This window comes from Mycteria americana, chromosome 3 (assembly GCF_035582795.1).
Source record: "Mycteria americana isolate JAX WOST 10 ecotype Jacksonville Zoo and Gardens chromosome 3, USCA_MyAme_1.0, whole genome shotgun sequence".
Taxonomy (NCBI): Eukaryota; Metazoa; Chordata; class Aves; order Ciconiiformes; family Ciconiidae; genus Mycteria; species Mycteria americana.
In genome coordinates, this window is record NC_134367.1 from 108,721,502 (window position 1) to 108,745,031 (window position 23,530).

The 23,530-nt window shown below is 40.6% G+C and overlaps 1 protein-coding gene across 1 annotated transcript in view; it reads right to left on the minus strand.

Annotated features, from left to right (window-relative positions):
- Positions 1-23,530, minus strand: part of TP53BP2 (tumor protein p53 binding protein 2) — a 50,463-nt gene that overhangs the window by 10,974 nt on the left and 15,959 nt on the right. Inside the window, exons 2-13 of the mRNA XM_075496493.1 lie at positions 19,129-19,276; positions 14,388-14,501; positions 12,496-12,575; positions 11,427-11,528; positions 8,460-8,634; positions 6,836-7,017; positions 6,283-6,447; positions 5,649-5,886; positions 3,753-3,881; positions 3,186-3,322; positions 1,899-2,388; positions 770-1,551 (exon numbers count right to left, since the gene is read on the minus strand). Coding sequence (XP_075352608.1) covers positions 770-1,551; positions 1,899-2,388; positions 3,186-3,322; positions 3,753-3,881; positions 5,649-5,886; positions 6,283-6,447; positions 6,836-7,017; positions 8,460-8,634; positions 11,427-11,528; positions 12,496-12,575; positions 14,388-14,501; positions 19,129-19,276 — 2,742 coding nt within the window. The remainder of the gene's footprint in view (positions 1-769; positions 1,552-1,898; positions 2,389-3,185; positions 3,323-3,752; positions 3,882-5,648; positions 5,887-6,282; positions 6,448-6,835; positions 7,018-8,459; positions 8,635-11,426; positions 11,529-12,495; positions 12,576-14,387; positions 14,502-19,128; positions 19,277-23,530) is intronic.

Genomic DNA, 23,530 nt, shown 5'->3' on the forward strand with positions numbered 1-23,530 from the left:
TTTAAAAGAAACTCTGAGGAATTGAAAGCAGTAAGAATTTCTGTTCTACAACAGTGAGATAACACCATACCACACACACAGATACAAACTTCCAAAACAAGTAAGATGGTAAAATGCTGCCTACTACCCTTAGCCCAAAGGGAATCCATTTTGATGCAGCTTGAGAACTGACTGATGTTAAATCAGGTTCCAAAGAAAAATTCAGAAAACATTTCAGTAGAGGAAGTGCAAGCAGCTGACATGTACCAACGAGTTTTTAAAGCAGAAACTAAAGAAGTCTGGTTTTCCATGTTTTTCAAGCAAGGAACTTTCGGATAAACAAATGCAATCCAGGATTAAGATAATTAGTTTCCATCTCATATCAGCAATAGTGGGAAATGCTTGTGAAATCTGTATCTGTGCCTCAAAAAAAGAGAACTTAATTTCTCTTAAGAAGGAGGTATAGTTTGGATGTAGTAGGCAGACTTCTATAAGGAATGTTCTTTACAGTCCAGAAGAGTTTTTACTATTCAGGTACCAAATTTCATCTGAAACTTTTCATCATGTCATTAATTCTAGAGACAACAGAGACTTTTCATTACAGGCATTCACTCTGGAAATAAGAGCATCACACAGATAGAACAGATACACACAGAGAGACTTCTAGACTATTTGTGTGACTGTTCTCCCACATCTGCTTAAGCTCTACAATAAAACACACAGGATTTATGGCAGAGCTTGAGATGACCTGTTGACAGGGCACCCAAGTTGTAGGCTAACTAATACTTACAGGAGGCAAGGAAAACTGTCCAGTAACTTCAGGAGGCCTCATATTCAATGAGTCCTCTCCCAAACTCTCTGGTTCCCCTGATGGATAGGGGGGTGGTGGGTATGGAGGGTATTCTTCCATGTATACCTCCAGTGGCAGCGAAGCTTCTAGGCTTGGTTCTTCCATTTTCGGCTGCGCGAGTTCATCACCATCTGATACTCCCTCAGGTACAGTGTCCAAAGCTACGGAGGGAAGAACAGCTTCACTGTGATCTGCTGGTGTGTTTTCTGCTTCCTCAGCAATAGCCGGTTCTGGCATAGAAGCAGCTGTTTCTTTTTCCGATTCTGCACTTAGATAAGGATTTGGGATTTCTGCTGGGCTTTCAGGACTGGCAGCTGATGCCGTCTGTTTGGAGGGATGTGACGGAGCCGAGATAGTCTCCATTGCAGCCAGAGTGGTCCTCTGATACAACAGCTTCTGAATATTGGGGCCATTAGGTCCTTCTGGCTCAGTAATGGAGCTACGTTTCTTCAGTGGTCTGGGTGCATTAGACAACTTTTTCCGTAGTGCTTCCAAATCAGCATCACTCTGGTTGCGGTACGGATTGGATAAGAAAGGCAGCAGTTTGGTTGGGCTAAGGGGACGGGGTATTCGCTCTGTTTCATGATTCTCATGAGCAGAGGCTGTCGTTTCCATCTCAGGCTCTGGACTGCCTGGTTTGCCTTGGAGGTTCGAGTAGACATTCTCCGTCTGCGGCAGCTGATTCTGTACGCCAGCTCCTGCCATCACAGGTTTGCCATACACTGCGGAACAGTTCAGAGAGGGGTGTGGAAAAAACAAGAGTGAATATTTGACCCACAAACCTAAGAACATGAAACCTGATTCACCTACCTAAGGCAAAGAAGCAGAATAATACGATCAACCAAACAGAATTAACCTGGTAATCAGGTTTACTATGATTAGTTATCTTGCAAATGCAAGATAGATATTCTGCACTTTTTGTTAACGCTGATATACAACGTGCCAGATCCACCTAAGATTCTTACAGCTGTACTGACCTGCTTAATTCCCCCAAGGAACAGCTTTGTACCCACAGACCAGGTGGAAAGTAAATCTATCTGAAGTTTTTGAAGACAGAAGATATGCTTACCACTTGGGAAGTGCGGTCCTCTGGTCTGTGCCCTTGTCAAAGCACTCTGCACTGCCTGCTGGAAGTTCTTCCCAGGAGTCTGCTGTTGAGTGTACATGCTATAAATTGAACTTGCAGCCACAGTTTGAGGCTTTCGAAATGGTGGGAGTGAGGTTTCTTTGGACGGCTGAGGGGTAAAAGGTCTCACAGCTGCTGCTGGGGGACTCTCCTGTTTGGAGGAGGGAAGAATTTGGTCCTGGCTAGAGGAAGGACCTGCAGAAGGTACAGAAATTCTTTGCTGTATCTGCTGAGAAGGATGGGAAGGCTGCTGTGCCGCTGTTTTTTGTTTGTTCCCCATAGTTACAATAGCCAAAGGCAGCTTCTGCAGGTTTCCATCCAGCTTAGTATCAGAAGGTTGCAGATGACTGGCTTGACCAAAGTAAGGCAAGTTTATCTGTTTTGGTTTAGTGGGAACAGGTGGTGGTACCTTTGTTACATTTTTATTGGCTGTCTGAAAGACAAAAAAAAAGTTAACTAAGATTAAACAGCAAAACATGTTTTAGAAGTTCTGCTGTGAAGAACCAGAGATCCTCAAAGAATGACGCAGTATCTAGCATTTCTACTGTTGCTGCAATACTGTTTACAACACCATTGGAAACATGAGCAGACTTTTTGAAACATTTCATCATCATAGTTGTTTATACTTTGAACCCATTCTCTTTAATTCTTTCTGTAGCAGCTATGTTTAAAACATCAAGCAATGGCAGGGCACAGTAATTTCTCTAGAGGTAGCAGAGGCACTTAGTAGCATCTGTAGGCAAGAAGTTTGTTTTCCAATGCAGCGCTTGTCATCCCCAGTTCTTACATGTTACTTCACCCCTACCCGATCAAATCGTGCCCTTGCGCCAAGATTTAGGTGGGAAGTCTTGCTGCAATCAAACATCTGGAGGACACTGCTGCATTAACCAGCAAAACAAGCGTGTCAATGATTTTGAAAACCCCATGCAAATGCCTCCGTGCATATAATCTTTGGGGAAAAAAAAAATATACGCATACATACTAGTACAAGTAACACAGCCATTTTTATGTATTTAGTCAAAACACGCCATCAATTTTCATCACAGTGACTGTAGGGAACAATTTTGAGTTACCAACTGCCATTAAAAGCCTAAAGGACTTTTTTCCTTAGAAGAAGTCTTTTAAAAGAAGACCTAGATACTTTTCAAAGAGCTTCCTGACAGCAATATTTGAAAAGCTGTGTGGTAATCCCTGTCAGATGGAATGCAGTAGTTCAAGTTTCCTGCATACCTGTGCTTCTCGAAGGAGATCTTCGCTGCTCTGATTCTTTCTCAGGGTGCCCAGCCCAGCAGACTGGTCCACAGAATCAAACATTGAGAATGGACGCACTTTCTTCTCTTTGTCTCGTAAAAAAGTTTCTCCTTCAGCTGTTGTTAGAGAGAGAGAGGAAGACTTTTTAAAAGGGACAACACAATTGTAGGAATAAGAGTCCTCTTCTGTGTAATATTCAAGACAGCGTATGCAAGGGATGCTTTTTGTATCCATCCTACCCCTGCGCTAAGGATCCAAGGGCCTGCCAAATGCTCTATCTTGCAAATTGAACAGGAGCATGTATGAAGGCACTATATCTACTTCACCACCTGAAATGAGGTTTTTTGGGGTTTTTTTTGTTTGTTTGTTTTAAAATCCCTGCAACACCATACTAAAGCTTATATGGCAATATTCTTTGATTTTTGTGTGTGTGTGTGTGTGTGTGTTCTCAAATGAATTCTACATATTTACTGAAGCGTTTAGAAGAGACATATCATTAACTAGATTCTGCATATTTTAAGATCAGCCGAGCACATAAGAACATACCTTGTCCTTCACTGGTCACAATTCCTTTTCCTGAAGTCAAGGCTGATCCTTGACTAATGTGATTGTCTGCATTTGAACTGCTCCAGTCAGTGGCAGATGGGGAAGGTTTTGCACTGGGGACCACAGAACCTAGGAGAGAACAAGTGGAACAGATTAAGCTAAAATAATGTTTTTATTGACTTATTTATTATAGGTAGTTTCTTTGCAAGAGTCAGGTTTACACAGTGTACAAGTATCATGTACAGGTTAACTCCTATAAATCCTATCACTTTAGATTTTTGCTCATTTGTTTGTTTTAAAAAGAGAATGCAAAACCAAGCTCAGAAACAACTATTTAAAGCAGAGCAAAACTATTTGTCCTAGCATGTCTGCACTTACAGCATTCAGACAAGAAACTTCTCTAGACTGCCTTCTTTCCAGTTAGTAAGAAACTTTCCTTGGATATTTACAGTAAGTTAAAAGTGACAGGATAGTAAGAAGGGATGAGAAAGATATATTGTGCAAAGAAAAACATGATGCTTTAAAGCATAAATAGATCCTGCCAGTGATATCCAAAACAGTAGAAAAATCATCTGTATGTTCAGTGTGCATAAAGGCACTACATTAAAGCTGATCTTTACATTCACTGGAGAAGACATCCAGTCTGCTTCAAAAATAACTAAGAAAATGCTTGCAACTTGCTATTAGTTTAAATATTTCACCAAATTCTCTCTACTAAGTTCTAAATTATCTAGTACAATAAGTGATATGAAATTCCAATAGTAGTGATAAGCAGCAGGATAAAAGTTTCATTCTGACAAAGTATCGGATACTATCTCTCTAGGAAAGCAGTAGTTTTGCCCAAATGCTAAAAAATAAGGAGTGACGTTTTTGTCCAAATACCACACCACCACACATTCCTATAGCAAAAATTCAAATTTTGCATGGACTAGAGCTAAAATTCCACTCCAACAGTTTTAGGATCTGCAAACCAGATAAAATGAAACAGTTCCCCATTCTCCAGTACAGCAAGAGACACTTGGACTGGTTTTGTGTCATGGCTACTTTAATAATATGGAGATGGAGGGAGGGAGATAAAAAATAAACAGAACTATTCTACACGCTCAGCCTCCATTTTTTTCCTTTTGGGAAGATCACAGTTTCTTTTATCTCCCAGCTGAAAAGCGGGTCTTCTCCTCCCAAGGTAGCACAGAAGAGATATTTGCAGCTCCCCAGTTTCTCCAGACTTCTCTGACGGAGCTGAACTGTATCTCATAGGAGAAAGGCACAGAGAGAAGCCAGGCAAATCTCCATTAACACTCCAAGCAGGAGAGGCCAAGCCTCGTGTCAGGTGTTGGACTTGCATCTCTCCATATTCCTACACCCTCAACATGTCAGCAAGTTTATTGCTATTTCTGTGCTACAATCAACTGCCTCCTTTATAATACTTCTTATAATGTAGGTTAATCCTTTACATGTGTCATTTCCAAAATGTGTGATTGGAAGACTTGGCTTTGCTGGATTTTAAGTCCAGGCACCAGGTTGTTACCATGTATGTCCTAAAACTGCCTCTAGAAACTCTAACACACACTACTATATAGTTTTTAGGAGTATTTTTAAATAAATAAATAAATAAATAAATCACTAGTTTACAGAAAACAGAAAAATCCTCCTACGTTCTACACTGTAAAACAACTCAAATTGCTCACTAAAAGGATTACTTAATTTATAACATATTGAATCATATAACTTCAGTGCTTTTAAAATATATTCACTGGGGCAGGAAAACTCCAAGTAGTAAGACTGACATCTCAAATAATACTTTGCTTTTAAAAAAAAAAAAAAAAAAAAGGACAGAACTGGTAGATAAGAAAACAAAACATTTCTTGAGAAGAAATATTAATCATAAGCTATTACCTGCAGGAGCTTTAGCTTGTGAACTGCTCCCAGCTCTCATGTTGGGCAGAGTTTGTGTTTTTAGTGGACCATCAGGTACCTGCAAAGCTTGTGTCCCATCTGAAAATGCTGGTTTCACCAAAAGTTCAGGTCTGGAAGCAATACGTGGCATAGTAGAGGACTGGATATAAGGACCTACTGCTGCCACTCGACTTGGAGCAGAAGCCACTGGCTGGTGTAAATTCCCATCTGAAGAAACCTGGGGGAGGGGAGAAAATGTAAAGAACATTATGCTTCAGTATCCATCCATCAGAGTTTGAAAAAGAAGTAAAAAAGGATAAAACAAGTAGAAAATGATACTCCAATATTAAAAATGCTTTTTTAAAAAAGCTTTAAGAGATATAAACATGAGGTAGTAATAGGTTAAAAAAAAAAATCCATGACAGCATAAGAAGAATTCTTGTCCATAAAGAGCAAGTAGGTTAACACCAATGTACCATGAAAAGTACTTTAATAATACAAGACTTCCACCATGTATAGATAAAAACAACAAGGCTAGCATCTGAACAGCCTTCCCCACAAGCAAGTTTTTACTTCGGACTGTATGGGCCACAAATGAAATTAATTTTTTTGTTATTAAATATCCCACACTTACTGGTACATTCTCTTTCTGTTGCAGAGCTGCCTTTTTCTTCCACAGGCGCTCTCGCAGCTCATTAACACGCTTATCCATGACTGCCACCTCCGAGTTGCGCTTGTTCAAACACTCCCTCTGTTGCTGCAGCTTGGCATTCTGCTCCTGGTTCAGTTTGTTCCTCAACTGAATAAATTCAGAAAGCGGGGGGGGGGGAGGAGAGGAAAACAACAAAAATCAAAACAAATTAACTTTCAGGATGGCAGACAGGAAACAGTTACAAAGAGAAAACCCTTCTAAAAAGTCAAGTCATGCTGGCAAACTCAGATTATTTTCTCCGGAGAAAGCGTTGGTTAGTCTCCAAATTTTGCAGAAAGGAAAGATACATACGCTGCGTGCTCCTTCCCCTGTTTACCTTGAACCCAGTACGACTCACCCTCCATCCTCAGCACGCAGAGAGCTGCGTGGCTGCATCAGGAACAGGAGCAACGGGATTTCTTTCCGACGAGGTAAGAAACAACCCAACCAACTTTTAGCCCTTAAAGTTGTGGGTCACGAGCTGGCTTTCCATTACCTGCAGCTCCTTGTACAGGCGGTCAAGCTCGGCTACAGCCGACTGGTTGTCGTGGTAACCATCAATTCGGCCATTCTTCAGCATCTCCAGTTGCCTGGTGAGTTCCTCTACCTTTGACACCGCCAGCACCAGCTCGCGCTGCTTTTGCTGGAACAGGCTGTTCATCTGTTCAATCTCCTCCACTGGAGAGGACGAGAGAGCACAATAGCTGCCCTGAGAAACAGAGGAGCGTGGGCTGCGGTTCCAAGGCAGCGGTTAAGGGGACGGCGAGCGCCCTGCCAGCCTCTGGAGCAGCGCTGGGCAGAGCCTGCAGCCGCCTGCCGCAAACTCACGGTCCCTGTGGAACCAGCTCTTCCTCAAAGCGTTTGTAAAAGCAAACGCGCTAGCAAGATTATGTAAATTCAGGCTACTTAGAGCACTAATGGGGAGGGAAAAAGAACTTTTTTTTTTTTTTTTTAGCTTTCTGAAGCATGGAAACAAACAAAACCACATCACCAGGCTGAATTTCATCTGTAGAAGCCTAAATTCACTTAATGCTGAATTCCGCAGGAAGACACTCACTCAACCACAAGGCATATTTATGATATTTAAAACTCTGAATTTAGGTCGTAGGAACTCAAGGACAAAACACACGAGCTGTTATATTAAACAAAGACTCAGAGGGCTTTTTAGGGTCTACTACAAACAGCTGTCATCAGCTGCTCCCGCTGCCAAAACTGTTGCATTATAGCACAAAGTTTAAGGAATCAATAAGAGTTCAAGCAAGTACCAAGATCAGACCTGCTGGGGAGCGTGCAGGGAAACAGACACACATGCTCCAAGACCTTGTGTTACTGTACCATCCTTCCATTCCTTTAAACTGATGTTTATTTTGTGCAGCAGAACCCAAACAGAAAATGCATTCTCCCCATAGAAAAACACTTTTGCTTTATCTGTAAAGCACAATGCTTCCTAATAAAACAATATAAATATATTTTACTTTAATAAACCAATATATTTTCATTTGAGTCCAGCTGGAAATGACAAGTTCTGTACAATATGTATAGAGGGAGGATGAAAAGTTAGGCAGAAGAATGTGTGTTGATATGAAGTCTGAAATAAATATTTAATGTTGCTGAACATTGCTGAACACATGCTGAACCGCAAGCACCCAACTAGTACTGTAGCAAGCCAGACACTAGTCAGATTTCCGTAATTAAAAAGAAAATACTCAGCCACTTTGGCCATTAAGTTACCTCTTGCATAAGAGGCAACATGGGTATCAAGCCAAGCAAGTAACACTCTAAATGTGTGGGGTATTAACATCAAGGATGGAAAAAGTTACTGTGGTACACAAAGGTATTCAAGTAAGGAAAAAACCTACACTGTAATTAAAGAGCAGATATGCTAGGCTCAAAACACAGGGTGCCCTTATGGGATATTTTAAAATACAGTAAGAAAATATATTTTGTTCTAGGTCATTCAGGAGTTTTCTTGGTAAATACAAGATGTGAAATTGTTAAGATTAACATTTCCTGGAATGCTGTAAATACCTCTGAATCACTGAAATCACCAGAAATTTTAGAGTTCCAAGAACCACACCTCATGAAAAATCACAGGCTACTTTCCCCAAGCAGCAACTCACCTAATTTCCCATTGCTGAGTCTTTTTTGCTCCACATGGCCTTTCAGTGCTCTCACTTTCTTAAGTTTGGCTTCCTGATTCTCAGCAATTTCCTTTAATCGCTTCAGTTTTTCCTGTTCAGCAGCTTGCTGTTGCTGTCGCTGATCTTGCTGTTTCAGGAATTTCAGGCGCTGTTCCTGCAGTCGAGACAAGGAATTTTGCGTTTGGTGGTTGTTTTTTTTTTTAAATGAACTTGTGGTAAGGTACTGACAGAAACAGTCCCAAAACTTAAAAACAATTGCCACCGCAGCTCAGATCAGCTTTAGCCCAGTATCCTGACTTCCCAGAGCGTCAAGAGAAGTCTGAGAGAACAGAGCAAATACGTACCGATTCCGTCCCAATACAATCCTCCAGGTACAACCATTCTGTACTACGAGAACCTACTGAAACAGAGGTGGTATCCATGTCTAACAGCCCTTGGTAAATTTTTCTTCCATGAAATTGCTCAAAACCCTTTGAAGCCTAAGAGAAATTTTAGCATTCATGTTCCATGGCATTTGCCAATTCCATTTAATCACTACTCGGCTCTTGAGTTGCAAGAGCTAATGATTATTTCCCTTCTACCTTCTCCATGCTGCTTGTATTTTACAGATCTCTATCATACATCACATTTTAAACAACTGTAAGTCATGCTGGAGAATATTAGACATTCTTTATACAAAATGTATTCCATAAATTATTGATAATTTTCATCACTCTTATTTTTACTAGTTCTGCTAGAACCTCCTTGAGATGGGGGATCACTGCACACCAAAGCTCTGAAAATTTACCTTTTCCTGGTAATGATCACTGCTATCACAACACAGGATGATTCAAGACACAGGAAAACCTTCACAGTGACCTAGTCCCCAGTTATACAACAGGCATCTCGATGGAAAGGATCCTTTTGCCTTTCCAAGAGTACAAAATGGTGCACTATCAGTTTCTGTATATAGATGTCTATATTTTAGAGCTAAAAGAAACCACTAGATCACCTATAGAGACTTCCTTTAAATTACTAGCCATTACACATGGCTTCCAGTTCTGGAGATGATAGATTGTTCCAGTGGTAGGAGAACTAAGACTTTCCCAAGCACCCACTAACACCCAAGACTACCACTGCTTACTAACATTAGAACTCAACACTGTCAAAAAAAAATTAAAAAAAAAAAAAATCACAGTCATATTTAGAAACAGGGACTCCTCTGCACTTTGAATAAAAAAGGAGGAGTAAAAAGTGAGCTTGCCTTCCAGAAAAAAAGAGGCAGCACCTACAGTGTATGCACTAGTTTAGAGTCAATCCCACGCAGGAAAATGTCAGAAAATAGATACTACAGCTCATGTCTAAAAAGAAAGTGCGTTTTTCCTCCTCCAAATCTATTTTTAATATTGCATGTGATTTCAGAAGGCAGGAAAGAGGCAATGGAAAGCCTCTCTTTGAAAGGGCGTCTAGGAAAGCAGGTTTGTTCCAGAGAGGCATGTTAAATGAAAAATTCTACCGGTGGGACACCCACAAGGCTACTCTTCTTCAAACCACAGGCAGCAGACAACTACCTGATGGGTGGCTATGCTGACTCAAACTTTTTTTTTTTTAATAATCTTGTATGACTCCCTTTCCAGTAAATATATGTAATGTTCATATTTCTGGTTTCATACATATAGTGACTACAGTGTTATTTATAAGACCAAGGTCTATTACCATCACCTGTGAGTGAAACAGACAAAAGTTATGAAAGCTTAGGCTTCTCTTATATTTAACACATCTCAGCTGGAACTGAGAAGAGGGCAACATTCTGCCTTGGCAAATTAATCAGGGCAGAATAGGTATTTAAATGTGCTGCTATACCTCAAGTGAAAACTCTAATCACTTGGTTGATTGACTTCTTACATTTATAGTTGTACCTTCTTCATACCAGTTCTTACCATAAAACAGAAATAAAGTTTTGCTGGCTATTTTGACAAGCCATAGTACCACTTTGCAGGTGCTGCAGAACCATTAGAAAGCCATGGTTTGAAGCACTTCCCTGAGATACGATTATTGAAAGCCAAGGGAACCAAACAAGATGCTAAACATACAGGGGGCGGGGGGAACCCAGCTGATCTCAAAAGGAGAGGGAGACAGGGCTTCTGACAGAGGAACACTAGCAAGACAAGAGCCCCAGAGCAGCCTGCTTCCCCTGTAGAGCACATTCTGAAAGACATGGGAACTCCTCCACCCAGACAGCCGAGCACTCTTCAGGATGGGCTCACATTTAGCAATTCTCTGCCAAAAGCAGCATTTTCCATGGTATTTTCAAGAGTAGCGTATACCAACAACACTTAAGTAAAATACAAAGTCCGTGTCACCATTCTGCAGATGTATTCAGGTATTTTTTTTCCCCCTAAATGATTCAGGAGCACCCTGTGTGCTTTCATTAGTTTTTCTGTTATCGTTCAGCAAACATTTTATAAATCACTCTCCTAGTTACTTTTATCACATACATGCCATCTTTTACAGACAGCTGCCCCAGGAAACCAAGCACATTGAACTCTATCAGGAGAAAGCAAGATATCATTACAGGACAGCATTATATCCAGAGACAAAAGCGTTGTTCAGTGATCAAACCGGTGAATGGCTGGTCACCACACAGAGTACAAATAGGGCTGGCGGAGCCACCAGGATGAATGACAATATATTAATGTTATATGCTCTATCCTTTTAGTAAGCTATATGGTCACTTCTATCACTGGCATTATTTTAATGTTTTACTACTGGATATTTGCACAGGTTGACCTTCAAATTTAAAAAGAGGAAGCCAAAGAAAGGGAGCCCTCTGTTTATAAGAGGTAAAAAAAAAAAAAAAAAAAAACAAAAACTAACAAACACCAACAAATCCCCAACCTTCCCTCCACCTCACGTAACTCCTACTACCTTTGTTCCTGGCTGTAAACAATCCCATTCCAAACTCACCTTGTTAGCCAGCATTTGCTGTTGAGCCTCAATTTGTTGCTGCTGGCGTGATGCCATTTCCTGAAGTTCAGCCAGTGTCATATCCATCCTTGGAGCACTGACCTGTCAAAGAAAATCCAAAGCATGCTAAGTCTAGAATTTTTAATTTGGCTGGTGTGCAATTCAATAGAGCTACTGCAGAAAAGTATGCTAAAGGTCTTTTAAAAAAAATAGTAACAACTGAGTATCCAATAAAATAATTAGAAAGAAATGGCATATTTCCATGGTAAAAGAATAGTTGTAAGCTCATACACACGCGTAGCCCAATCCAGCAACACACATAGGCTGACGTCTCTTGAAACATTAATATTTCTAGCAAAATCCCAGCAGCATTTTAAAGAGGCGTTTCACAGCCCTTTATAATTAAGCTCAGCATGAATCAGCTTTGACTGACTGAGCCCAGAACGCTCAGCACACAGCACGATGGATCTGTGGTCGTAGGTGTATCGTTGCAATTCAAAGCACTTCAACGTAAGCTGAAGAAAATGGAAAGTTTAAATATAGTGGGGGGGGGAGGGAAATGCCACCACCGTCAAAGGTAGCACTATTATTACATTAGTTATCTGTTCACATGTTTCCTGAATCTAGATTCAATCTTATATCCATAATTATGTCTTCTGGAGCAGAAATAAGTGACAGACAATGGATTCAATGCTGAAACACTAACTGGTCTCAACTTGAAATCTGGAACTAAGGCATCTCTGACACAAAACTGAATGTGAAAATAATCAATGAACTGAAGGAAAACAAGAGAAAATTTTCAAGGGGAGTAGAAAAGGGAAAGTACACTGAATTTGTATGGGTGAACTCGGAGCAGCAAACACAGATATGGCAGCCAATGGATCCGAGAGACATCTTAAGAACTGAAATCAAGGGTGATAATTGTCAGAGGCTTTGTGTCTGTTTTAGAGCAGTCAGTAGGAATCCCTCCAAAATAGTCTCTTCGTTTCCAGGGTAGGATTTGCACCAGTATCTCAAAGGAAGGGAAGCCTCCATTTTCACTATACTGGCCATTGCATCAAGCACTTACTCCATTCTCTATTCTTCGATCACCAGGCACTTTCACACCATTTCGTTTTAAGGCTGGATCTTGAGACCTTTGTCCAGTCCCTAGATAGAAATACAGGATAGGCAAAGATGGTAAGGTATTTTAGGATTTTTCTTATCCCTTTAGACATAGGATTCAATACAAAAGGAGAAACAATACAATCGCTTTGGTTTAGCACCTGAACATCTGTCCTTCCCATGCTCTTGCCACTAAGATAAACTTAACTGATGACACAAGATATTTTATGAAGAGGCTGCTGTTCAATGTCAACATTTATTTTAAGATAGAAGACTGTTTAAAAGCAGACAAACAAAAAAAGCTTAACCAACAGTAGGCTATTTCAATATCTCTCCCACAGTCAACAGGCCCCTAGTAAGTCTGCATTACAGAGGAATAGTTACAAAAACATGTTCCCCTCTGCAAATGACACAAGAATATCTGGTTAATTCACAGAGAGGCATTTGGACCACAATGTCTTAAAACCAGCATCTAGATGTTCTGGTGTGCCTTTGTCAACTCTCTCACAGAGAATATGAATAACAATAGTTAAAGGTTAGTTGCCCATCACGAAAGATGCACCATTTAATCTACAGCTGATTATTCACACATAACAAAGTTTAAAAGCACGAAATTTTTTCTTCCTGGCAGTCACTGTGACAGTAAAGATGATACTTAACTAGAATCCTACTTTAACATTTCCATCAAATTATGTACAAATGGTGTTCAGATGCCAAATACCAAGCTCACTCATTTCCCTGTAGGACATACATGTAATACAGGATGAAGCCATCTCTGTTAGCTTCTTGCCCACTTGATGCCTATTTCAAGAGCATATTCCCGCAAGACTAACTGCAGAGCTCCTAACTATTAATTTACTTTTCCTCAAACATATTGCTTAGCAATGCCGTGGCCAATAAAATACCAATAATCCTTATACTACAAGCACCCTGGACTTGAAAAATTACAACTAAACTGACAACTAAACTGCACTGTAAGATCCTTAGTAGATAGAGATGGCACAGCTTTAACTTTCCATGTACTCATTCTATCATCATTACACACTTCAAACATCAAGATACATTTAGCCATTTTAACATATGCTGGGCACAATGCCACTTAACATAAATGCAGTATTTCCAATACTGAGGAAGATTACGAAGGATGAAAACAGAAAAAGGGGAGGAAGAAAAATCCAGTAGACTGATTTAAAGGTAAAAGTCTTAAGGATTCTACTGAAGAGATTAATATGGGATGCACAGAAAAACCTTGAAAAGCAAGAAGTCATCTTTATAGGTTTCACATTTAGATTTACAATGCATAGATATTACATTCTCAGAGAATTTGACTAGGCAGTTCATTTAATTCTATTCCTGAAACTAAAACGTGTAGATTATGGGAGAAACATCAAAGAACTCTATCTTTGGCCAAGTACACTAAGTTTGTCATCCTGGTAAAGTATCACCCAGGTGAAACATCCTAAGCCTAAATAATAAATTACATTACTGGACAACAGTTTGGTTACTAGATTTAAAAAACTGACTATCACAGGTCTCTAGGTATTTAGCTGTGGCTAATATATTTAACACAGGATGCCCTTGGTGCTGTGGTGATAACCAGCTCTAGAAAACCTGCAAGAGTTTCAATTTGAATTTAACATCCCCAGACCTGGCAAGTGAGGACCAAATCTTTACTAAAATGAACAAGTTTTCTGTTACTAGCATTCTCTATTCATAAAAAAATAACAATCAGACCAAAAAGGGCTGCAACACCATACTGACTACCAACATTAATAAATAACATATGCAAGCCGTTTCCTTAACCTTGAGGAATGAAATGAAACTTAGACAAACGAACCCGATGAGATCAATACCTACCTGCTTCCCGGCAGGGAGAGCGTTCATGCCGAAGAAAGAAACGAACCTCACTTCTCTGCATCCCAAAGCGCTGCAAAATATCCAGCATCCGTTCATTATCGGCTATGGGACGTTCTGAAAAGGTAAAATGGCAGTTGACTATTACATCCCTATGTAGCTTGGGCACATACCAAAACAAAACAAAAATATCTGTCCACCATCTTTCACTTGAGCACCTGTTATTACTCGGGCACAGTGCGTGCACCTAACCCTTGCCCTCACCCAAGGCATTTTTACCTTTCCCTTAGGAAGGTGCTGTACCACTCCTTGCTTCTGAAATTAAACCAACACCTCTGAAATGCAGATACAGCCCTTTAAAAGTCCATCCCTGAAGGGAGAAGCCGAGGCACCGTTGCAGACCAAGGGGAAGCAAACAGGCAATTTAGAGCTTTCAGCTCTAGTGCCTTAGTTTTGTGTTTACAAATCATCTTACCCACTCACCAGCGTAGGAAATGTGCTGGCATACCTTTTGCTCCACTTCTGTGGTACCTCAGACAAACTTTTTTCTCAGTCATTCCTACCCACTCTTCAAAGGGGTCCTCTGCCCCAATTCCTACAGGGACTCATTTAATTCTCGTTGGAATAGGAAGCAAGAGAAACGCAAAGATAAAAATCTCAAAGAGGAATTCTTCTCATAATGCTTCCTAAGGATTGCAATCAAATGTCAGATTGCAGCCTTTGCAGTCAAGCTCAGGCAGAAGCACTCACTACCCTGAAGAGGCTCCTAGGCAGCACCCAACAGGCCTGACCCTCAGCAAGCCATCACAGCTCCTGTCACGTCAAGTGTTCTCCTACAGCTCCTGTCAGCCACAGATCTGGCTCATTCTCTCGGACAGCAAATTTCATGAAGTTCAGATCACATGCGTTTTGAAAGCCCCACTTCTGATAAACCTTTTGGAAAAGATGAACTATTTTGGATTCACAGCTCAAAGGCAAGAAAGATCAGACAGTGAAAAGTGACTCCAATAAGAACTTGCCACTTTCTTTCAGAGAGTTAAGATAAAGTTTCTTTAAAAGTTACATGCACAAGTTCCACTGAATTTCCTTTCCTGTTCTTGTTCCCAAGTTCAGGATTCAGTCACATGTCTAATTTTTAAGCCTTACTCATTGCCTTTTGATATGACAAAAATCCAGTGGGAGTCTACATCTACTGCCTTCGTTTACCGGTACTCCTCCTTTTCTGCATTACCGTTCTTCCAAAATTTACACACTTCATAGCTGGGCATCCACAGACAGGATATAATTAGAGTTACTTATTGGTCTCTCAATCTTTACACAAAAGCAATTTCTTTTGCTATTCTAGACATTTTACCATACATTTTTACACCTATTTTAAAAGTGATGGCAACTATGCCGTCAATATATCATAGTAGTCAACTTTACGTAGTCAGGATACTGTCATGGTATCTTATGACAACATCTGAGACTCATGATCAGGTTGGATCCATTTGCACTGAGTGCCAGACAAACAGAAGATATTGTTCCTGGCCTGAGAAATAAGACAAGCAGACAAAGACTGAAATTAAATACCACTACTTTTGCACCAGTTTCATTTTTCCTGACGTCGCTTTTGTTGGACGTTTCCTTTCATTATTTAAGCAAAGGGAGAAAAAAAGAAAGAAATCACAGAGTAGTTTGTTCATATTCAATGGAGAGTCTTTCAAAGTCACTATCTTAATATGGAATAATCATTTCAGGGAAAAATTGAAAACATTTATACTTAACACCAACAGTTTCATAAGAAGAAGAGCTACAGACATATGTTTTCAGCATGTGAAAAGCTCTTTTCAACCTAAAAGTGTTTCTTTAAATGAAAATGCTGCAGCTGTGCTCAAGCAATCTAGGAAGGAAAATTTCAGGAGTCACTGTCAAAAGAGATTAGCTTTACAGAATAAGCAAGTAGGTCACTGTTACAGAAAAAGCAGTCTCTTGGCGGTTACTTGTCTAGACAGCTAAAAAAGCTCTTCATCTGCTAAACCTTAATTCAAGAAGAAAAAAAAAAGGCAAAAACAAAAAACCAACAGTACCACTGTCAGATTTCCATCTTAAAGAATATACAGCAGGCTTATGAGACAGATTTCTAGCAGCAAGGCAATACTTCAACTGAAACTCTATAATCAAGGGAGATGTCCTTTACACAAGGATTCTGTCAATACCACTCAGTGACTTCAAAGGAAGGTCAAAGAGATTTTCAAATACCAAACAAAACTACATTTGGAAAGCTCAGGAAGAAAGGACAAACAATCAGACTTCATTCTTTTTATTCCCCATCTGTCTCATAAAGAAAAATAATCTTTGTACATGCACACACCTTTTGCCTGCTTTCCATGGTGGCCAAGGTAGTCACCTAACAGAATTCTGACAGTAATAGGAAGATCAAGAAAGTTTGCCCTGATACTCATCAAATTTCAAGCAAAACTGGGAGGACAGGGAGAGTAGTAAACTTGCCTCCTTCAGGGAGAAGAGTGCCTCAAGCACACTCGCAGCAATCTTTCAAAGTATGCTTAATAAGGTCTGACAACCTTAATTCCTAAGGTCTAACAAACCTAAAATTCCTGAGCAAGCGTCAGAAAGAGACAGAGACAAGGGATCTAAGAAGGATCTCAGTAATTGAACTCTGAGAAGTCATTTTCCAACATAAATCATTGTTTCTACCCCAGAAGGCTAGCTGCCGTGTGCCATGTTTGTTTTAAAATAAAGTTTAATTTGTTCATGTAAAATGCAAACAAAATTGAAGTCATGGCATATCCTGGCAAAACCAGGTAGTGAACTTTGCTGACATCTAAAATGAGATTAGGTAAAAGCTAAAAGTATTCCTCCCCTCACCCCCCAAAAATCCAAGATACACATGAAAACATTTTGCAAATGGTTGCTACTAGATGTTATACAGATGCTCAAGAAAGGATATATTTCATCCAAAACAACCTGCATGTAGTTCATCCAGTACTCAAGTCTCTTAATGTTACATGATTTGAGACTGCTGCATTTTTTGTTACCAAGTACACTTTGAAACTGTAGACAGTTTTGCACACACAGACCAGTGTTGGTATATAGAAGTAAATAATTAGTAAATATGATAGGATCAGGGAAGGGAACAAGAATAATTTGGTTTCTAAAACAACTGTCAAGGTTTTCACTGTATAAACGGATGGTATGTTTTTTGGTCTTACCACAATAACTGTGCAAGTAACATTTAGGTATCTGTTCTCATGGTATCTCATTGAAGTCTGTGCTCTTTAGCAGGGCTCCAACTTTGGTAATGACAGGAGAACCCCGTCCCTCACCATCACAACCTGTTCTCTTTAACAGGGCATGGGGCTAAGTCTAACTATGAATTCAGTGGTTTTACCTAAACCTTTATTTTACTTGTCTTTCACTGTAGACTTTGGTATTGTGTTGATTTAGACAGAGTTGGACAGAGATGTACAATAAAAACACTTTCCTAAAAGATCACTTTCCATGCTGAACTGGTGATTTCATTTTATTATCATATATAAAGAAAAGATGCTTTCTTTTCTAAGAAGTAAAAAAAATTCTGTTGCATTTTTTAAACTTAGAAATATCAGAAACATTACATCTTTGTCAGAAGGGGCTAAAAAAAAGAAAAAAAAACAAATCAAGAGACAGCTCGGGTATCTCATGCTATTAAACAAACATCCAGCTCACCAAACACTTCTCTGAACAGGTATGAGCCTGAGCCAACAGCAGAGGAAGACAGGAACATAAGTCTTTATCATCGGATTCTTTTATAAATTTTGTTAAAGCATCTCAAAAAAGTTGGATCAAATACCATTATTTTTCATTACTTAAAATCCTGTCTATGATTTGCCTTTTTTACGATTCTGGATGGCTACCAGTATCTAATGAGTACCACAGAGACAGGAGACAGCAGAGAGTCCCTTCCCATTGAAGCCACGAAAAGTTAGCCATACTTTAGCTTTTGATTTGCTTGTTGACGTGTTCTCCGGTTCCAATGGAGCACTGCAAGCTCGGAAGAATTGAACTTCCAAGACAAAAATCAGCAAGAACACAGAAGAGAAAAAAAAAGAAAGAAAAAGCCACAACCAACCACATATGTAAAACATAAGCCTCTTCCACAGGACAGGGGACAGTCCAAGGTAGTTTCTATCTCCTCTCTCCCCCGCACCACGCACCTTCTTTTAGCACTTCACGTCAGATTCCTTCACTCCCAGAAGTAGGAGTTGTGTTAACAAACTCAATTAACATTATCAGAAGCAACAAAGGCGTCATCAGAAAAAGGAATTTTTCCTTTGCCACTGCAGTTGAAAACGGCTATGGGGTTGAGGAGAAGATTCAATCTGTGTCACAGAACTACTGATACTTATTACTTCAAAAACCCCACACAGGCCACTGGAATCCCACTGTGGGGAGAAGGAAGAGAAAAACAACTCCCCCACAACCTTCAGAGGCTCATCTGAGTCAGAGAAGGGCTGCACACACACAATAACATCTGCATGCTTCTTTCCCCTTCTTTTGCTTTTAACCCAGTTTTGCATGTGTGCATCTTTCTGTAGGTGCATTACAGCACTGTAATGCACCTACAGAATACAACAGCTCTGACGGAGAGATTAACAAAACAGTAAGGCAGAAGCCTTGTAGGACAGGACCGTGACTGTCAGGTCTCTGCGCGCTACCTTATTAGAAGCCGTGAATGCCCAGTAACTCAGCGAGTCCAACGTACCTGAGCCACACCACACTTCAGCCAGGTGGCACTCGCTCTCACCAGGCTCCTTGCACAGCTCCACCACATCTCTGCAGGTTGTTTCGGGGGTGACTGGCACCTCAGTGAAGTGCTGCTCATTGTTACTGAGGTACACTGTCAGAAACATCTGGAAAAAGACAGAGGCAACAGCACACGGTTACTTTATAGCACACAGCCAGAGTCACAACCCTCTTATTAAATGCATTATTTTCAACATAATAGTGTCATTCGTTATCAACTGCTGTGCATACCGAATTTCAAAACAAAACCAAATTTCTTTTTAAGATGCAAGCAAGCGAGAGACTACAGAAGTAATTCTCTGCTCAACTAAATTACATTGCTGGAGGATTGTTTGGTTTAAAATCTGGACCTACTGCTCCTTCCTTCTCTCTCAACGTGATGTGTCAGAACTCCTCCCACCTTACTATACATACACGCTGCACCCATTTGATGCGGCAGGAAAAACAGTCATCTAGAGTTTAGAAATATTTTTTTATAGTGAAAAACAATGCCAATTACATCTGTAAAAAACCACACCAGAGCTTACTACATAGGCAGCGAAGTAGAAACATAATTTGCATTCCCATAACACATTTCACCGGAAGGTTTCTTTGAAACACAAGTTGACTTGCTACGCCCTTAGTCTCAGTCTGAATACAAGGTCCTCCCGCAAAACACCATTCACAGGAAAGCAAGGATATTTTACTTGGCTTCCTCTTCACAGCTGTAGAAGGAGCCTTGATCTTTGGTTATTATTCTGTATAAACAGCACACCACACAGCTAGATGTTATTCTTGCTCATGTCTTTCCCGCCACAACTAGAAAACGAGCATTTTAAAAACGAGTTGCCTTATTTGATATTTGACAGAAAATATTGATGATTACTGCCTCTGAACACCACCTCGCTGTATGCTATTAATATCAAACTGCTATCAAAGTTTAGCTGCTAGCCAAAAATTAACGTCGATTCTCTTCCGAGACCTATTCCCAACTTCAGTATCAACTGGCTGCTAGTCGCATGACTTCCAGCAACACAAAAATCGGTCAAATGTCTCCAGAAAGCAATTACTCCACTAAGCATTTCAAGCATTTATCAACAGGCTACACAATTCAGTCTTTTTCATACAGCTGGAAAAGACACAAATCCTTGCCTGTCCTCATTTTTAGAAAGTAAAAGGGGTATATACATCCTTTTGAACAACAGTTCAAAGGTCAAAAAAAAAAAGTCCAAATCAAACAAGGCAAGAGAGAAGTACAAATATCCTTCTAAATTAAAAAACCAAAACCATTACCCCAAGCATTATTTCTGTGATTTTGTGTGAATACTCTGGAAAGAGTATTTTTGATGCTACTGCAAAGTAAAATTCAGCCTCATCTTCTTCACAGCTTTAGGAAGCCCCTCTTGGGGATTCTCCTGGAATACAGCCATGCACACGCACATCCCTGATGTCTCCAAAGCCTTTCCAGGGCTCTTTCGAGTGCCAAGATCCCCTCCACCCCTATGAGAGAAGCTGCCTTTATTCTTTTAAAAACTTCTACGAAAACACTCCACACTCGGCATGTCTTGTTATACAGAGTATAAGTATTTGTCCCACTTGTGGCAGTATAAACACTTGCAAAAAGTATTTCGGGCCCTGACACTGCACCAGATTGAGCACCAAGAGCATGCAGAGTTTCTGATCTCTGGTTTTGCCCAGCTTCCCAAGACAACAGTTTCTGAGAAATTCCTGAAGACCTTCCACAAATACTCAACAGAGCGGAAAAAGCCTGCTGAAAGAGATCTCAAAACTGCCTGTGATCCTTATAGGAAAGTGTTTAGGTCCCCCAACAATTTCCTTGTCACATTATGGCAAGAAAAAAAAAAAAACCCAAGCCAAAACAGAAACAAACAAAACACCCCACACTTGGAGCTTTTAAGGAGAGGGATTAGGAGAGTGAATGTGGAAAATGCAAAGGCGGCAACAAAATTCCGGTTACTGACCAACAGAAGCCGGTGAATCCCCTGGAGGGCAGGCAGGCAGATGGAGCGGGACACCCAGCGCTGGAGGATTTTAGCTTGAATCAGGGCTGCTGCTCACTCCTCAGTTCTGCTCTTGGAGGGGAGCATCCCGCCTGCCAGCCGGGGTCACAGCTGCTCACCCACGGGTGGCAGGGAATTTGTTTTAACGCTGCTCCCTCTCCGGTATGCTTTATGTGGGCCAGAGCTGCGTGGCAGGCAGTCAGGTAGGATCAGCTTACCACATACACTTATTATATAGTGAAGACGGGTGCAACCATTGTGCTGTTTACAGCATAGCGCGCTGAAGTACTGACCTAAATTACGAGACAAAGCTTTCCAAGCAGGAACTCTGACACTCAGCTTTAATCTTTTGTCATTGAACATGCTATCTTTTAGATGTAGCGTTTCCAGAGGAGGCTGACAGTGAGAGATGCCACCCACATGCAACCACGTAAGAATAACACTTAATCACAAAAATTGGGGCAGAAAAGTCTAAAATAAAAAAAGAGGCTCCCAAATAGCACTAGAGCAGTGTTATATAGATACGTAAAACACATCACCACTTCACATTTAATGCCGTATAACTTTGTACTCAGAACACCACCAAATCGCCCAGGTTGTGTATCTGCAGCAACATTTGTTAGTTTTAAAACATGAGCTCATAGATGGAATTAAAATAAAATTATAAAGACCATGGTATTATACACAAAGCAGACCTAATCTGACCCTAGCAGGGCTGTTCACTCTTCAGTGTGCCTGTTTATATCCAGTTGTTAATCCTCAGGATTTACCAATACAGACAACTACGCAGGAAGGATCACGAGTTGCCATTTCTATCCACAATGCTCAGGATAATTACTAATACATTAAGCCACGAGCACTCAAACCTGGTGTGCGGGGGCCATTTCTGAGACTTAGTAGTGTCTGCATTACCTCTATCCCATGTATTCTAGGAACTGGGGGGGAAAAAAGCAGCAACCAAACTCTGCAAATTCCCTAAAAACATACCTCAAAGTCTTAAGAGCCTAAAGCAACTAAAAGGCTACAGAATTCACATGACCTTTGCAGTTACCTCATCCCACTTCCCTTTAGCTCCAGGGACAACGCTGAGATGATTCAGAAGTCCTCTAAGTAGTTGTGTCCCTCCCCTCCCACCCAAATGGCTGTAACATTTATCACCTTGCAGGGGAGAGGCAAGGAGCTAGCCCTGCCTGCTTCACTGCCTGCCCATCTGCAAGGTCTCCTGGGGTAGCCTGCTCCCTGCCTGGCCACATCAGAGCCTAGGGCAAGCACTGAGCAAAGAGCATCCACCAGAGAGATGTGTCTCTCTCCCCAGAGAGGGCTGGAAAACGTGAAGAAGCTGGTGTGAACCAAAAGCCCACTGTGGCTTCTCAGCGCTGCTCGTAACCCTTGGCGGCTGCTGCGGCTTGCACCACCTTGCATTGGGATCCTAAGAAATCATCCTTCCCCTGGGAACGATTCAAACGCAACATTTATTAACCACCCTGCCAGCTAGTTTATATTGCCATTTGATTGCTGTGCAGAAGCGAAAAACAAAGGAAACAAGAATACTCTCATGACACCTTGTTCAGAAGTTTGAATCCTGTAGATTGCACCAAGCTAGAGTGTAAAGCAGTCTTTTGCTCCTCCCTGAAACCAAAGATGTTAAGACAGTTATACATAGGCATCCAGGAATTAAGATAGAAGGAAAAAAGAAAAAAACAACATGCAAAAAATTCAGTTTCAAGCTAGGTATAAATGAAAGACAATTAAAAAAAGGGGAAGACAAAACTGAGTCAGTCCTTGCACGTCTTTTAAAGATAGCATCTAGGCAAATACTGAAATATCTGACAAAATTCCATAGAGCCTTGGATAAAGGTTTTTTCCTCTCTTAAATTTTTAAAGATTGAGTTTTAGGAATGCCCAGTATACAGGCTGAGCACTTTTAAAGAGGAATCAGGTCCCTAACTAAGTGCTAAACTAAAGATTTCCCCCACATTCCGCACCCCACCCCCAAGATGTACTCACTGTTTATAGGTACTAAAAAGCTTTAAAATGTAAAAACATTCCAGTACTGTGGCATACTTGCAAGAAACCAGGGATGTGTTGTGTACCTACTGAAGCAGTTCCTTTTAAAATCACACCACAGGATTCAGCTGACTCTGCTACAGCTTGGAAAATAAAAGTTTGCAGTTATGGAGCCACCAAATGAGGCAGTTCGATCGGATGCACCAAGGGCATCAAAGGACACACAAGCTAAAGCAAGAGATAGTTAAGCCTGCCACCTAAGACACAAATCTAAGAAAATCCAAATTGGTATGAATTACAGCTTCGAGTCCTCTCAGCATGAAATATATCATTTTGTTCCAACCCATATTATTT